Source organism: Limulus polyphemus, unplaced genomic scaffold (assembly GCF_000517525.1).
Source record: "Limulus polyphemus unplaced genomic scaffold, Limulus_polyphemus-2.1.2 Scaffold928, whole genome shotgun sequence".
Taxonomy (NCBI): domain Eukaryota; kingdom Metazoa; phylum Arthropoda; class Merostomata; order Xiphosura; family Limulidae; genus Limulus; species Limulus polyphemus.
In genome coordinates this window covers 216,193-233,686 of record NW_013666538.1, presented here as the reverse complement: position 1 = coordinate 233,686, position 17,494 = coordinate 216,193, and the positions used below count along the sequence as shown (strand labels likewise).

At 35.2% G+C, this 17,494-nt stretch overlaps 1 protein-coding gene across 1 annotated transcript in view; it reads left to right on the top strand.

Annotated features, from left to right (window-relative positions):
- The first annotated feature begins 810 nt into the window (after nt 1-810).
- The window catches only part of LOC106461293 (DENN domain-containing protein 5B-like), a 92,453-nt gene continuing 75,769 nt past the window's right edge, over nt 811-17,494 (top strand). Inside the window, 4 exon segments of the mRNA XM_022388162.1 lie at nt 811-1,023; nt 7,395-7,504; nt 7,763-7,933; nt 12,605-12,980. Of these exon segments, the coding sequence (XP_022243870.1) occupies nt 924-1,023; nt 7,395-7,504; nt 7,763-7,933; nt 12,605-12,980 (757 nt within the window). The 5' untranslated portion in view covers nt 811-923.

Below are 17,494 nucleotides of genomic sequence, written 5' to 3'. Positions count from 1 at the left end.
TAAACCAGTTTTATTAAGTAAAGACTTGTGTCGTTAAAGTTTCGTCGGAACGAAGTTACGGAAAAATCAATTAACAAACGGAGACGTAACAATATAAAACCTATTTAAGATCACAGTTGGAGTATGCTGTACAGGCTTGGTCACCAAACCTTAAAAAAAAGAAAAGAAAAAAAAAGATATTGATGCCTTGGAAAGAGTGCAAAGAAGAGCCACAAAACTGGTTCCTAAGCTAAAGGATAAAGCACATGAAGAGGTACTGAAGACATTAACTTTAACTACACTGGAAGAGAGGGGTCATAGATGAGACATAATAGAGACCTTTAAGATTATCAAGGGATTTGAAAATATAAATGCCGAATCCAAGTGACCCAGAAAAAATATGCTAACAACATTGTAATAAGGAAATAAGAAGGAAGAGTAGTAAACAAATGGAAAGAAATAGTCAGTCATGATAGAGATATTCTGAAGGCAACGTCGGTGAATACTTTTAATAACAAATATGATAAATATAAAGATTGTCAATAGCAAGCGTCTAATTGTTAAAGTATATATATAAAAAAGTATAAATAGTGATAAACTTTAAATTGTTATTTGTGGAGAGGCAGGCAACAAGCATTAATAAGTGCACTCAAACTCGCTTATTATTACTGTGAATGTGAATGAATGTTATGGATTTCAACACAAACGTTTAAAATGAATAAAAAAGAATTACCGTATGATGGCGTTATGAATTTTCAAGGTTCGTCAAATATCGTGCGCTAAATCATATGTTAAGATGCGCATCATGTGCGCAAGGGTCTTTAAAGGTTTAGTTAAATAACTTTAATGCTGGAAGAAGTGGAATTTATAAATAATTGTAGACTATACTTATCATGGAGGTTTCTTTGTAAATGACTCTTGCATGTTAAATATTAATATAAAATATGAATCTGGGTCCGAAAAGTTTTGATAAAAGATTTGCAGACTATTTTGTTATTTGTGGGTTAGATATTACTTCAGGGTTAGAACCAGACCAGCTTTCAGGTAGGATTATAAAAAAAATATAATTTATCATTTTAATTTAGGTTTGTGGACTCGACTTATCTGTATTTAATTGATGTTAGTACACTTTATACATAAAACTTAAAAACAAACTGTTTTAAATGACTTTATTTCATTCTCTTGTATATAAAATTAAAAATTGAATTAGTCCAATGAAATTAGAAACTGATACTAAAAGTAATAGTAATACTATAGTCTATAGTGATACTGTTACTACTACTAGTAGTACTAATAATAATAATATTAATAGGATTACTATGAGCAGTATGGACTATAGTTAAATATCAAACTTTAAAACTAGCAAAAGTTATACCCAAGTAAATAGCAATTACATAAACTAGACATTTTGGGTATTCTATCTCTACTACTACTACTAGTATTAGGCTCTAGGTTTCAGCCTAATCGTTGCCTGAAAATAATGTTAATAGGCATTCACTTATTTTACAGTTACACAAATTACAGTCTTGCTTGGAAATGACATGACCTAGTTCTCTTTTGTATATGTCGTTACTTGTTCTTGCTTTCTTTCAGTTTCATTGAGTGGGTTCTTTTAAATTATTTGGTGCAAGTAAGGTCGAGTCCAGTTCACAAATTAGTTTATTTCTTCCTTAATATTATTATAGGCTTCTGTCACTTGTAGTTAGTTGTACACAGTTGTAGGCCTAAGTTCACAAGTAACATTTTTCACTTTTATCCAAAATTGTACTTACTAATGGTACCATGAATAACATACAAATAAACCTGTATGTAAATATCATGACTGTTTGATCAAGTAATTGAATGTGCATGATAATTAACACTGATCTTGAATATTTCATTAACTTCTCAGTCACTGAACAAAGTGAAACTAAATGCTTCTCTGATTTTTGTACTTATAATGTATTCTTGTTTCTTGATCGTAAACATTCTACACATTCTAGGAGTAATCTTATAAACTTTCTAAATCTATCATCATCATCAAGTTAGCAGCTTCCTCTAGCAAACAACTAAATTAAACATTGAATACATAGCTTATAACATTATTGATTGCAGTGGCCACAATTTTATCTTGATAAGTAGGGGTTAAAAGCATGAGTGATTGAATAGAATGCAAATGAGGTATACAAGTTTTAGGACATTAGAGAAATAATTTTATACTTATAGCATAATTAATACAAATAATACATTTAAACTTTAATGTATGATTTAGAATTTTTGTCTTTATTGCAACTTTCAAAAGGCTCAGATAAAATGTAGTACACTTGCAGAGCTTGCTTACTTGAGGAAAAGTAAGAGATAGCTTTGGGAAAGCCTACACTATCAAAGGAAGGTAAATAGCAAATTTGGAGCAGAAATCAGGAAAACAAAATAGGAATTGGATAGAGTTAGGGTAGTGGTTGCTTCAGGGGAGACTAAAAATAAGAGAGCATGTTTACAAGGTCAAAGGTTCACAGTAGTAAAAATGTTAGGGCAATAGAAGCAAGTTCATGTAGCATTGAGGTACCAGTTTGTAATATATATATATGAAACTTTGAGAGCTGCTTGCAATGAGAAGTGAGATTATCAAAAGGGACTGTTTCATTAAGTAATGTAACCTGACAAGGTTTTAGTGGAGATCATAGAAAGAGTTGGACTAGACTTTGCTTGCAAGGTGCTTAGTACAGGATATTAGAGAATTTGACAGTTAATATTTGTTGTTACCAAAGGACATTTTATTTTGAAGTGCATTTAGGAGTGAATTATATTCAGTAGTAAATCAGAACAGCTTTTTATAAGCTATAAAGAACTTCTTCAGAGGCTTAGGGATAGAAACAGATGTGTGATATTTTTGTAGGTGGTCCATCGGACTAGATGCAGGAATGAACTATATAGCATGACCCACGACTTAAGGGAAAGATTATCAAGGATTATACTTAGAGCAACTGGTGGCCTGGTTGGACTACAGATATGTTCCTCTAAATAGACTAGATAGTTGAATGTTTGGAAAAACTATAGATATTCATTAAAGATAGTTTAAACTAAATTTGCATAATAGTGAAGGAGTATGTGAAATTGGAAATAAATGGATAGATTGATAAGATAACTATGGCAATGTGTAGATTGGATATAGGAAATTTGGAGCATGAGTTAAAAATTAATGTGTCAGCTTTAAAGATAGTAGATTCAAGTGCAAGTTTAATTGCTGTTGTTCTAATTTTAGGAGTATGGGGAACAAAACTGATGAGATTTGGACTCTAGTTGAAATAGAAAACTATAATGGGAGTTACTGAAACTTAGATTTGTAGAATGTTGATAATAAGAATTATTTTGAAATTTCAGGTTTTAAGTTACTTAATAGTGATAGACATTTTAAAATAAGGAATGGGGAGGCTTTTTATATAAGGAGTGAACTGAGGCCCATTTGGACTGAAGAGAAAAATGGTATCAAATGGTTGATTCTTTGTAATCTTCAGTTGCAGGTGTCATGGGTAGAGAGTTTCTACTTGGCAATTGTTATAGGCCACCCGATGAGAGAAATGGTATCAAATGGTTGATTCTTTGTAATCTTCAGTTGCAGGTTTCGTGGGTAGCGAGTTTCTTCTTGGCAATTGTTATAGGCCACCTGATGAGAGAAATGGTATCAAAAGGTTGATTCTTTGTAATCTTCAGTTGCAGGTTTCATGGGTAGAGAGTTTCTACTTGGCAATTGTTATAGGCCACCTGATGAGAGAAATGGTATCAAAAGGTTGATTCTTTGTAATCTTCAGTTGCAGGTTTCGTGGGTAGAGAGTTTCTTCTTGGCAATTGTTGTAGGCCACCTGATGAGAGAAATGGTATCAAAAGGTTGATTCTTTGTAATCTTCAGTTGCAGGTTTCATGGGTAGAGAGTTTCTACTTGGCAATTGTTATAGGCCACCTGATGAAAGAAATGAAATCAGTGAAAGATTATGTAATGAGTCAAAGATGTTTCTATTAAGAATGCCTCTGCAATAATTTTCAGATACTTTAATTTTAGACACATTGCTTGGGATTGTATGGACTCAAGTAGTGTTAGAGAGTGATTTCTTGATGTGATTCAGGATGCTTTTCTATACCAAATGGTCTCAAAGTCAATCAGAGGAGATACCATTTTTAGATGTGTTGTTAACCCTAAGTAGGATATCAGGGGTGCAAAGGTTATTTTTTTTAATGTTACTATAGCCCCAGGCAACTAGGCATGAGAAATATACTACCCCCAAACTGAAATTATCCTAGCTCAACTATTGTTTTGTTATTCTAATGATGTATTGAAAATATAAAAATGTAAAATCTCTTGTCAGGTTAATTGGTCTGCATATATGATGAAATTAAAACTAACACATCTCGGTCTGACAATCACAATCAGAAAACCTTGCCCTTTACTATAGTGTTTAGGAAAAAAGTCATTTCATCCTAACACAACTATTTCATCTCTTATAAATAAACTTTGCGTTGAATAATTAGTCTAATCCCAACAAAAAATAATTAGAAAGTATTGTGAATAAGAACAAAATAATTTATTTTTCAAGTTGGTAATTGAGTCATGGATTAGCCTGTTGTCAATGAACAGGCTATCATCTTACATAAATTTCAGTAACAGTGAAAGAAAAAAATAAGTTAGCCTTTCTATAAATTTTAACAATTAAATATAGAAATTGATTGTATACACACGCACAAAGTTTATACAAGGAAAAACCTCACTATCCCTGGATTACTATGTATGGAATTGACAGCAGCCCAAACTTAGAATTTGGTAGTCTCAGACATTGATTTAGTAGATTTTATGTCTCTGGGATATGGTTTCAAGAATTGAATTGCAGGAACATGTAGTGGGAGATTGATCATTATGTAATTAGGTTTATAACCGGTTACATGATGAGATAAATAAAAATGAAATTTTGGTTCTTAATTTTCAGAAATCATGTTTTGAGGCCATGAGATGTAAAATTTAAAGACAACAAGAGACATGTTGGTCCATATAGGCTGTCCCATGTACTAAACTATTAAAACTTAATACTAGTCCTTATTGTTCAAATGTTTATTAAGCATTCCCTTAAATTTTATTAAATTTACTGCTTACTTAACATCTGAAGGTAACCCTTTCTAAAGGCCAACTAACCTGTTAGAAAAATAAAGCTGTCTTAGCTGAAGATGACTCCTTTCCTGTCAAAATTAATATCTTTTTCACCTACTCCCACCATTCTCACCATAAATGTGAAAAAAAAGATGATGCATTGATCCTATCAATTCCCTCAAGTTCAAACACCTCAATAAAATCTCCTGTAACTTCTTTTTTTCATGAGAAAAGAATTTCAAATATCTTGACCTGTCCTCATAAAACAGTCTTTTGATCCCAGATATCCTGGTAGCTCTCTAGTAGGAAACTTGTGAGTTATCATTAATATAAATTTTGTATGCATAATGATATAATAATAAGTCATGCAATGATTGTGCCAATAGACTCCTGCATGTGAAGAAAGAAATTATTCTAACTTAATTCTGTTCACACTGTTAAGATTATTCCCATTCAAATTATATGTACAATTCAAATTATGATACCCACATATTTAGGACCTCTGCTCTTTTTGATTTACATCAGTCACATAGATGAAGGAATGGCCAATAAATGACTTACATTTGCTGATGACATTAAGGTCTTTGGTGTTGCTGGGTATAAGGATGCTGTTGCTTTACGAAAGGATTTAGATCATTTGACAAGTTGGGTGAATAAGTGGCAGATGACTTTTATTTATAATAAATGCAAGGTAATGACTGAGCTTTGTGATACCCCACTTGTGATATTAATCCAGTTTGACTGAACTCCCTTTGTAACAACCCTCTGCTTTCTTACTTACAGCTGCTTTTCTCTCCAATGAGTAAACTTATCCTCACACCTGTAGAGATCATTTCTCTAACAAGTCTTTTATGTGGCATCTTGTAAAATGCTCTCTGAAAATCTAGATATATCAAATCCACATTCTTAACCTTATCTACGTAAGCAATAACCATTTCAAAGAATGTCAAAAGATTAGTAGGGCAAGATTTTCTTCTGGTAAAGCCTTGAGCACTATTCAACAGAATTTTCAACTTTGTTAAATGACTTTGCAAAGCATCTTCTATCAAAAACTTTTCCCACCACTGAGGTAAGGCTGATAGACCTATAATTACAGAGACAATTTTTGCCATCTACCTTGAAAAAAGTAACAATAGCCAATCTCCAATCCTCAGGCACACGCCCATTATCACCTAGAAATGAAAGTATTGTTTATTTGATCTTTGAAGTTTTTTAATATCCTATGGAAATCTTTGTTTGATCCTGGTGCTTTTCTATCTTTAATATTTCTGTTTACCTTCAAGGGATTAATGTTTACATGATTTAAATCAATTTCAATATTTCCCACATAAATATAGTTCCAGGATCAAAGTTTTCCTTAGGGTGCTATAGGTGGTCAAAGATCAAATATATGAGCCTATTTTATATTTGTGGAAGGTGGGCAGATGCCTGAGGAAAAGAAAGTTGCTTATGTTACTCCTGTTTTTAAAGGTGTGATAAAAGGTACTCTGGAAATTATAGGCCAGTTAGTCTTACTTTTACAGTGTGAAATATTCCAAAAGACTCATAAAAAAAGCTTTGCAAAATAATTTAGTGAAAAATGATATAAATGAAGCCAATATGGATGCACCAAGAAAAAATCATGCCATACTAAATTGTTGTTCTTTTTATGAGGATATTACTTATTATCTGGATATAGACTTATATTTTCAAAAACATACCAAGAGTAGTGTAAGAGGTGCACCTGCACAGGGTGCCGACTCATACAAGGCAACAAGAGGTCAGTGACAATCAGACTTTTTTAAGAGGGGCACAGAAAGTTGTAATTTGCATGAGGCACCCTCAGTGATTGATATGACCCTGCTCAAAAGACTTTTGTTAAGGTGTTAAAGAAAGGATTAGCTAAGAATATCATATTTATAGGGGCTGGGGAATAACTAGTTAGTTGGATGGGAGAAAGCAAAAGGTTGTTATTTATGGAGTCTTGTAAAACTAGACCCTTGTTACAAATAAATTGCCTCAGAAATTAGTACTTAAGCCTTTGCCTTTTCTTATTTATGTTAATGATATTGTTAGGGCATAAACTCTTGGTACTTCTAGCCATATTGAGAATGACTTGGATCAACTTGTAAGTTGGACATGTATTTGGCAGGTGACTTAATAGTAAGTACTTTAGTATACATAAATCTGCATGCATAATTTAAGACAATTGCATTTTAGAACTTAATACATTTAAAAAATCTGATCATAAGCAATAAATTCAAGTTAGGTGTATAACTGAGAGTAATATAATTTATATAAATATAGATTTTTTTAAATTTAGGGGATAAACTACATTGTACACCATTGGACAGACCCTATCGATCCAAAGTTTTGGCACACTACCCAGACAATGTGCCTTGGAATCCTTTTGATGAAAAAGCTGTTGGGATGGTAAGGCAATTTTATTTACTTGTTTAGTAATTGCATGTTATTGTAGTTAAGATTTCATTCCTGGACTTAATGAAATGATAATATTTGAAGAAAATACCTAATAGAACATGGTGAGATTTAAAACAAAGAATGAGAACTTGCTCGCTGACAATAACATTTTCTGTTTGGTTATATCTTGAAGTACAGTAACTGTAAGTATTATTAATATGCTTCAAAAACAAAATTTAAGTAACTTATAGTTTGTTTATTTTTTATTAGCTGTGTCATCCTCGAGGATTGTCTTTTAGAACACAGAAACATACCCATGGCCCATTGTTTCATTCATTCATCATCACTCGAGAAGATGGAACTCGGACCTATGGTCATACCCTCACATTCTATGAAGAAGTTAGAGATAGACAAATCTGTGCTGCTATGCAGACATTACAGGTCAGTAATTTGTAACTATTAGCCTCTCATCTGTTAGGTTCAATGGATCTACTTACATTTCCAACAGGAAATAACCATTGTGCAATATAAATTTTAAAATTCTTATTATTGAGACCAAGTTCAAATTGACATGAGACTCAAATGACTGGAGTAATTAGATTGCCAGAACCATTATCACATTCACATCCATATCTTCAGTTTGTCCATCAGGGGGTTGTGTACCAGTTTCATGCCTTACATTTTGGCCTAGCCTCAGCACCATACATGTTTTGTCGTGTGGTCCGCTCCTTTGCTCAGCATATTCATGCCATGGGGCTGCGCTTCTATGTTTATATGGATGACTGGCTTCTTCTTACTCATTCTGAATGGGACTCAGCTTGTCATACTTGCCAGCTCCAGGCCAAAGCTGCACAGGTGGGCTGGTTGGTGAAATTGGAGAAGTCTTTCCTTTGTCCTACATAATACCTTATACATTTGGGGGTTTTCTTCAACACCCATCTCAGTCGGGCCCAACCTTCTCCTCTCTGACTCTATTCTATAGAGTGGGCCATTCGGAAAGCCTTATATTTTCCCTCACTTACAGCTTGTGAGGTTCTTTTGGAGATGTGGTCCTCCATGACCCCTCTCATACCCCTGGGCAGGGCCCATATGTGGTTTCTTTAATGGGCTCTTCACAATCAAGGGAACCTCACCCGGGATCCCTTGGATAGTTCTATATCCCTTCCCTCATCCCTTACGGACGATATCCATTGGTGGTTGAACAAGGCCCACACATTAGTGTGGGTCCAGTTTCCTCCTCTGCAGCCAGATTTATACTTCTGTCTCAATCTGCTCCATCAACTGCAGTAAGCAGCACTCCATTCCGCACTGTCAATCCTCTGTCTTCACGCCTGGCTTTTGTCAGGCCCATGGCGAGGAGTTCTGGTTTTTCTCTCAGAGTAGCTTCACATTTAGCCCGTTCCATTTGCCCTTTTTCTTTGGCTGTCTATCCACACAAGTGGCGCACTTATCCCTCTTGGGCATTGAATTGACTTGGGATTTCCAGGTTTCTCATTTAACGGTTGGCCAGGAGGAAGAGGAAATATGCCTTCAAGGAGAGAAGTGAAACAGGGAACACACAGATAGAGGTTTGAACAGAAGTAAAGCAAAAGGCATGAAGGACCAAGTTAATGTCCCAGTCCAGGATCAACAGATACCTCCGTGGCCAATGGAGCTGGAAGGAACAGATCATCATGGAAAGGACAGGGGAAGCAAAGACCCTGTGGAAACAGAAAAAATGGAAGGGATGGGATAACACCTCCCAAAACCCTGAAATCAAGGAGACCAAAGAACCCCTCAAAGAGACACATGAGAAACTCAGACACACAAGCTCAGGTGTCAACAGTACCAGGACCTAGTACCACTCCTCCTACCTTATCCTTTATCTGGATCATGCTTTCCCTCCTAAAACCTCTATGGCTCAAGAAGGTCAGTCCTCTTTTTCCCCTATCTGCCTATCCTCTATATCTCATCTTTAGCCTGATCCTGATCCAGATAGACTCCTCTGTCCTGTCTGTGCCATACATTATTTTGCTTGCACAGCTTCCTTCCAGAGTACTTGTTCCCTTTTATCCCTTGGCAACCTTCCTCTTCCCATTATCTTTCCCCATTTACCCTGACCAATTGCATTTGACATTTGATCCAGTTGGCCTATTCCTCCTTTTCTCTTTCCCAGCTTGATCTTGATCACGTTTCCTCACATAAAATCTGTCACCTTACCTTCTCCCTTGTTTCTCGTCTTCATCAGCCATTGGAGGAGATTCTACGATTGGACTACTCTGCACACATTCATTTCCCACTACCTATACCACATCGCTGTTTCTGCTCCTTTGTGGTATTGCCTGCCACCTGTGGCTATTCTACAGACTTTGGCACAGCTGTGACATGAGGTAAGTCCTTACTAATGCTTTATTTTCTATCAGGTTCCCCTGCTTCAGCTTCACTTTGGATCCTGCTCTGTGACAAGTGGTGCCTGACCAGGTATTCTGTTTGTACTCGGAATGGGTTCCACTTAGATGGCTATAACCAATTGCAGACATCTTGCTATCAAATCTGCACTGTAAACCATATTGATTCTTATACATTTGTTATGGCTATGTATGCTCACCCTAGAAATGGAGTGTTTCACAAGATCACTATTGTACATTGTAATTGCATCATAATATGTCCATCCCAGACAGTACCACCCATATATGGCATGGGTAAAGCAAAAGGGATTGCTGCCCATCCCTGCCATGCCAGATTGAATAAATCTGTGTGGTCTTCCTTTAAAAATTGGGCTTTGTGATCACCCTTTGCACTGTCTCAGGTGTTGCAGTCCCTCTGGATTCTCCACTGCACTCTTTCCCCCTTTCTTCCAGTTGAGTATGGGAGTCCTTACTACTTACCAGTTCCAAGTCACTGGGGTAGTTGACCATGGAGGCAACCTGCTGGTTGGGTTCCACAAAGATAGCTATAACTATTCAGTTCGGAGTAGGGCAGTGGTGTTCTGCCAGTGTAGAGAGAGTTACAAAATCCTCCAGGTGAGTAACTAATTCCTGGAATTGAGATGCCTAAATGCAGTTTACTCTTCTGATTGGGTGCCCTCCTCCTACCCTCGTGGAGATGTCAGTACCCAGCGAGTGAAGTTTTGTAGATTGAGTGAACCAATCACATAATCGTCACACTGGTTTTGGGTTGTCCATCTTCTCCCTTGACTTGTGTTCTGTGTTGTTGGTTGCAGAAGGTCTAAGTGACCTGTTTCCACTTCTGTCCTGGGTTTCCCTCATTGGGTGACGAAGTTGTTACCAACCTGGGGTCGTTTCGGGCTAGTTTCATGGTCGTGGGTGTTGAGTGCATGCGATGGCTTCACTCGGAATACAGATAACACATTCCCAAATCCCTGGCATTAGGCTACCCTGTGAGTTCCTGGAGTTGAATGTTAGGTTCTCTCTTGATTCTGGGACTTGAGGTGAAGATGGTATGATCCTCATCCTACCCTCGCAAGGATGTCAATACCCAATGAGTGAGGTTTTGGATGTAGTTGACTTACTGAGTATGGTTTGCTGCACCATAGCCACTCTACACCATGGGCCCATCACATCCTCACTTTCCATTGTGGGTTTGAGTGATTATGATTTTTCTTTGAGATCACATTGCTAAACTATCCTCTCCCATGTGGATGTGCTCCCTTCATGTTCAGCCATGTTGTTGTTCCTGGCAAAGAGATACGTGGCTCAGATGTGGTGTGGTTCCCCTTCTCTGATCATCTGATCTGTTCCTCTCATTTTGCTTCTGGGGGATATGCCTGTGCTTCCCTTGCATGGGCACCTCCTCTATTTTAATATGGGATTCAAGCTAATCTTTTGAGTGGAGGGAGAGTACCTTATCAGAGATGATAATTTTCCTAAATGAAAATGCCTTTCCGATAGGTAGTTTCCTCCTCACACTTCCCACCTGTCCTCCCCACAATCTACTGGTGCTCGTGTCTTCTGCCAAACTTCAAAGTGATAGTTCGATAGTGGTGCATAAAGTGAGTTACATACATCACATGATAGTAGTGCTCTCTTATTAGTGACGCATGATGATTTGCATGAGAGACGTGTTGGGACTATGGATTCCAACAAAGGGATGATGAAGGCTTGTAGTATGCGTTTCTGAAAAAGCTTGCATACAGAAGACAGCACAAAATGAGAGAAGCTAATCTTGTTAGTGGAGGGAAGTACCTATTGGAAATAACTTTTCATTTAGGAAGATTATAACTTTCCAAATAACTTTGCTATTATTCACCACTAAGGTAAACAACTTCAAAATGTAAGCATGCCAAGGGCAGTAGTGAATGCTGAACTGACCACTTGCAGCGTGAGCTCCCAGTTACCATAACCAGTGGAACCTTACTTTATCTTTCATACAATGTAGGATATATACTAATTATAGTAGTAGTGGTATGAAGCAGTATATTCAATCTTTATCTGCTTAGTTGAGACTGTTATCTACTTTTCTACTGCCAAATCAGTGTTGAATGAGAAAAAACAGATTAATGAAAATAAAAGTTACCCTTGGAATATACATATCATTCAGTTTCATTGCAGTTTTTAGTTTTATTCTTATATATCGTCATACTTAAAGGTAACACGCTTTCTAATCCCATGTAATCTGCTTGATAATGTGTGTAATATTGCAATATCTTGATTTGCATATTACTTCCTTCTATGAGTTGCTTTCCTTTAAAAGTATAGTTAAAAAGTAATGGCTACATTGTCTTGGATTGATGTAACTCACACAAAAATCTATCCAAAAACACTTGAGTGAAAAAAGAAGCCAAAATTCTGCTTTTGATCAAACGTTAGGTGATATGTAATAAACAGAGTAAAACAAAGCAACTTGATATTATTCACATTGCATCATTTTATTCATGTGATGTACAACTGAATTTTCATTCGTCTTGCTCCAATTTCACATTTTGTTCAATGTAACTCGCTGATGATTCTTAGGTGATCTTGGTAAGGGTTGTTTTATTTAACGTGGGAAAATTTGTTTCACATTACAATAATAATAATGTGTGGTATATATATGCTTGTGTCCTGCAGTTTGATACTGAATATGTTATTGGTTGACTGTATTTACAAATCCAGTTATGTGTTATTTGTTTAGGCAATGCATCTTACAGAACTAAGCAGCAGTAAAACTCAAGCAGCATTGGTAATTAATGATTCGGGAAGCAGTCATTCTTTACCTCGTTCCTTCAAGCTAGGTTTTCGTCAACATGCTGCAAAGGACTCACTCTACGATGTTATAAGAGACACACTGTATGTTACTAAGTGTATCTGTCTTATAACTCAGTTACCCATAATCTTGGCATGCAGAAGATATCTTGAAGGACTTTATAGTTTTGTGGCATCACAAGAACCACCACCGTTACCACTAGAGTGTTATGTGTATAATATCTTGTATGAGGTGCCACTGCCATCACCTGGCCGAAGTCTCAAGTTTTCTTGCTTTGGCCAATCAGTGATGTGCCAAAGGCCAGGTAAGGAGGACAACTTATGTTAGTCGTTATTTTTTTAGAGAAAGCTAAGTTATTGTTTTTTTTATTTATTTCTGTGATATTTTTAATTATTAGCTGCTGATCAGAACAAGCTACCAACTTTGATAAAAAAATCAATCAAGTAGTTGTGAATATAGCTAATTAAATATTCAGCTATTATATTCTTTATTATATGATTAGAATACATTGTTTCATCACCTAGGTACCTTTGCTGTTAGTGATAGTTTTAGCCATAACTCCAGTATCCCACAAGTTTGCCATCTTAGAAGATATAACAATACAAATAATCTCTATAGTAAAAGTGTAATAATGAAAAATAATATATATAAAAATAGATATATTAAAAATTCTAACCAATACTGGTAATAAAAGTAACATTAAAGAAAGAATAAAGTAAATCAGTTTATATCTTAATTACAAAATAGGGTACCATAGGATAATACTCAGAAGGTGAAATTGCCTCTGTTCGAGCAAGACTTAATAAATTTAAAATAACAATAGTAAACAGCTGCCCATTTTACACCTACGTAGAAACTGTACGTCATGCTACGTATGACTGTGTTACATCTGTTGCTTTATGGAGGAAATTTGCCTTTGTATATCATGTATAGCGTGGTACTTTTCTGTACTTAGAACATAGAGAAATTTAATAATTTTGTAAATTAGAAATATACAGTATAAGAGAGTAAAACATGTAGTATTTATATATTACAATGCTGTAAATTACATAAAAGTGTAGTTTAAAATTGGCTATGACTCACACTAACATTCATAAATAATATTTTTATTACATTTTTGACTTTATATTTAAATACATTTGGGTAAACAAACCAGAACTAAAAGAGAAGTAGTCAACCAATATGGACTAGTTTTACCTGCACATTGTTACAATCAGAACACCCAGGAAAGTTTTTTTTATAACCTATCTGCTCGGATAACACAATAGGATATTTAATGATGTAATCAGACTTGCCAACACAGCAACACCACCAACATACTTAAAATTTCAACTAATAAACCTCATTTCAGTTTTAAGAAATAAAAAAAAGAACTTAAGCCAGATGGAAACAAAAGAAATATACAAGTTAATGCAAAAAGAAGGTCAACCAAATTTACATGTAAATAACCTCACCATAGACTGAACTAAAGTATGATACAGGGTTAATTCAAAACACTTTGAAGCATCACGCCCTAATGTGACAAATTGCCCATAAAAAACTCAGGCTATCAAACCTAAAGCTCTGGCAAAGCTAGCATATGTCGGTCAAATATACCCTCCACAAGCAGTAAAAATGAGAGAAACAAATACAAAGTTGTATAGACCTTATCTGTATTCTAAATCCTGTTTTAGATGAAATAAATGGTAGTTTAAATAGAGATCAAACTGTAAGTTGGCTGGAACAAATAACCAATAATTTTGATTTAGTTGATGTCTGGCATCATATTCAGGATTCTGACCCTGGTATGACATACTGGAGTAGTAGTGGGGTGGGGGTCAGGCTCGACAAAATCTACGTCACCAGTGATATACTGCAGTCGGTGGTAAAAACCTGAGTAAGCCCAATTGGCACTAAGGATTTTTATGTTACCAACCACCATATATTATGTCTAGAACTAGCAACAGCAAACAAAACAAATTGAGGCCAAGAACACTAGAAATTCAATGTCTTCACCCTAGATAACACAAACACAGTAGAACAAATAAATGAAACATTAAACATACAAATAATAGAAACAGAACTAAATGAGCTATATGAACAGAAAAAGGAAAGAATTAAGGTAAAAACTTTAATTTAAACATTAGATCATAAAGAAAAAAGTTTCCGGTGCACTATATAAACAGCTCATGAAAAAATAAAGAAGGCAGACATAAAACAATAGATCAGTAGAAAGAGAGCTCTTTCTCCTAGCCGCCTATGATAATATCATAGGTGCAGAAAATAAAGTTTTATTGATTAATGAAAAACTGCCTTCTAGGTGTGTCTTTATCAGGTGCATATACATTTACTTGTCTTATTTTTCGTTTATGTAACTCTTTGTCTAACAAGCACAGATGTCCGTACTCATCATGTCTGAATGACTTTATTTTTCCTTTAAAGTTAGGATGTATAATTATACCTGTACCAGCTTTTCTGGTAAAATTGAGACCACAGTAAGATTTATAACCAAATTTTTTAGTGAAGTTTCTAATATTGGTTAGTGTTTCTATATGCGTTTTCTGTAGGAAAAGTATGTATATATTATGTCTATTGATAAAGTCTATTACAAATTCTTGTTTTTTTATCTTTTTTGAAACCTTTTGTGTTTGAAGTTAATATTTTTTAGGGTCATTATTATGCAAGATAGCTGAACGACCATCTTTAACGTAAATAAAGACTTATGTCTATTTTATACTACAACTCAAACCTTTGGGTCACTATTGAAATGACCCTCCTCTTTTTTTTGTGGTAAATGATGTTGTTGAGTTCGTCTTTGGTCTTTTTTCCTTGTAGTTTCTTCCTGGGGTTTGCTGAGCTCCAGGTCTTTTCGCAGTTCTTGTTCATGAGTTTTCCCATTGATACCAGCTTCTCAGGTTCCAAATCACTGGCTAAGTGATCTTCTTTCTCCTTATTCGTTTTATCCACATTTTCTTCCAACTGGTCTTTAGTTACAGATATATTGTTCTCCAATTCACTATCATTAATAATGCTCATTTCACTATCTTTAACTTCACTCATTTCTCTTCCATTACTTTTATTTTCAGACTCATGATTTATTTCCTTGGGGGCAGAGGAGCCAGTATTCACTATTGATGCAAACATTTTAACCTAGCAAGTACAGAAGCTATGCTGTCCTCTACACTTTTTGCAGCCAGTCTGGCAGTTTTCCGAATCGTGACATGATTAGTCACAATGGCAGCAGATAGCCACATTGCAGGTGGCAGCAAAATGGCCTGTTTCTTGACACCTTGCACATAACTTTATCATACCAGGGTAATTGACCATGCCTCTACAATTGCAAACAGTTATGAAATTTGGAACTGGCTTAGCCATGTTCATCTTTACCCTTCGATTACCTGTAACTGCTTTGGGGAAATGTTTGTAGGTTTCCCTTACCATACTGTACACTTTGCTATAGTTCTCAACGCTTGGGCTAAACTTTTATTAGGAATCTTTATGTTTGAGCCAGCAGGGCTAAAGTCACTCTTTCCCCTTTTACATCAAAAACACCTCTTCCTAGAGCCTTGTTAGTTACAGCTGGGGAAGTGAAGGTACAGCACATCCTGTACCCCTCATACACTTTGGAGGCATCCTACCCCTTTTACCATGAGTTGTTCATAGAGAGCTTTGAATACTTTATGTGGAAGTGACCCATCCGGTATTGTGAAGATGGCCAAATTCAGTCGTTGCACACTTTGGTTAGTTGACATTGTCAGGCTTGGTTAAGTTTGACACGTGATAAGTAAAAGATTCTACTTATTTTTTGTTTAAATAAAACCAATACTAATATTTAGAACTACTGGCCTTAGGACCTACCTTACCTATTTTCCCTACAGCAAACCTTAGTTTTTTTATAGATTTAGCGAGCTCTCAGAATTTACCCTACCTGTGAATGTATCTTGCATTTGGAGGATATCTTGCAATAGTTACATGAATATAGTTTCATATTGTAATCCCCTTTTTTTCTTACTAATCGATTATACAGAGAGATTTTGTATTGTGAACAAAGAGATCTGTTCAAACTTTTTGATAAAGGCATTCCATCTGATCTGAGAGAGCCAGAATTCACAGTGAAATTCAAGTCTTGTATTGCTTTATTTCCATTACTGATCATACAAATGTTATTTTAGTTTCAAGTCTTATGGTTCTATTTCACTTTAATGCTGTCTTATCAACCTAGAAAATACATAATATAATTGTATGTGGAGCATGAAATAAACAGTACTTCTTTGTGTTCATCAAACTTGTGTCTTCTTTTCTGTGATTGTTCTCACATTAGCATTCCCTCCAACCAAATCTTTGAACCTCTTTTTATGCAGGTTAGTTTACTTCTGTACTATTATTTCTCTAAACCAGGAATGGCACAACTTTTGTGTCAGTATTTTTATTTTATTCTGTACACTTATGTAATGAGTTTCATTTTGATTTCATTAATTTTCACCATTTTTCAAGCACATTCTTAGTTTAAAGACGTTGCCGGGAATAAATAAACTTTAATGCAGTCTTTGTGAGTTTCAATTCATTCTTAAAATGATTATAAAGGTCAGAATTCTTTATTTCTCGTATTATAAATTTTAAACTGTAATCACATGATTAAAAATTGTTATTAATAAGTTTAGTTGTTATTTTTGTCATATATAATTTAGGGCTTCTCAGTACAGATTCCAAGTCATTTTGTAGAAGTAAAGTTTGTGCTTTAACATATTTTCAAAACTCAAGACAACCTATAATTTTAGAAGAAACAAAAACATTGTTTTTTAATTTTATCTTAGTAAAGCAAGTAAAGAACAGTTGGAT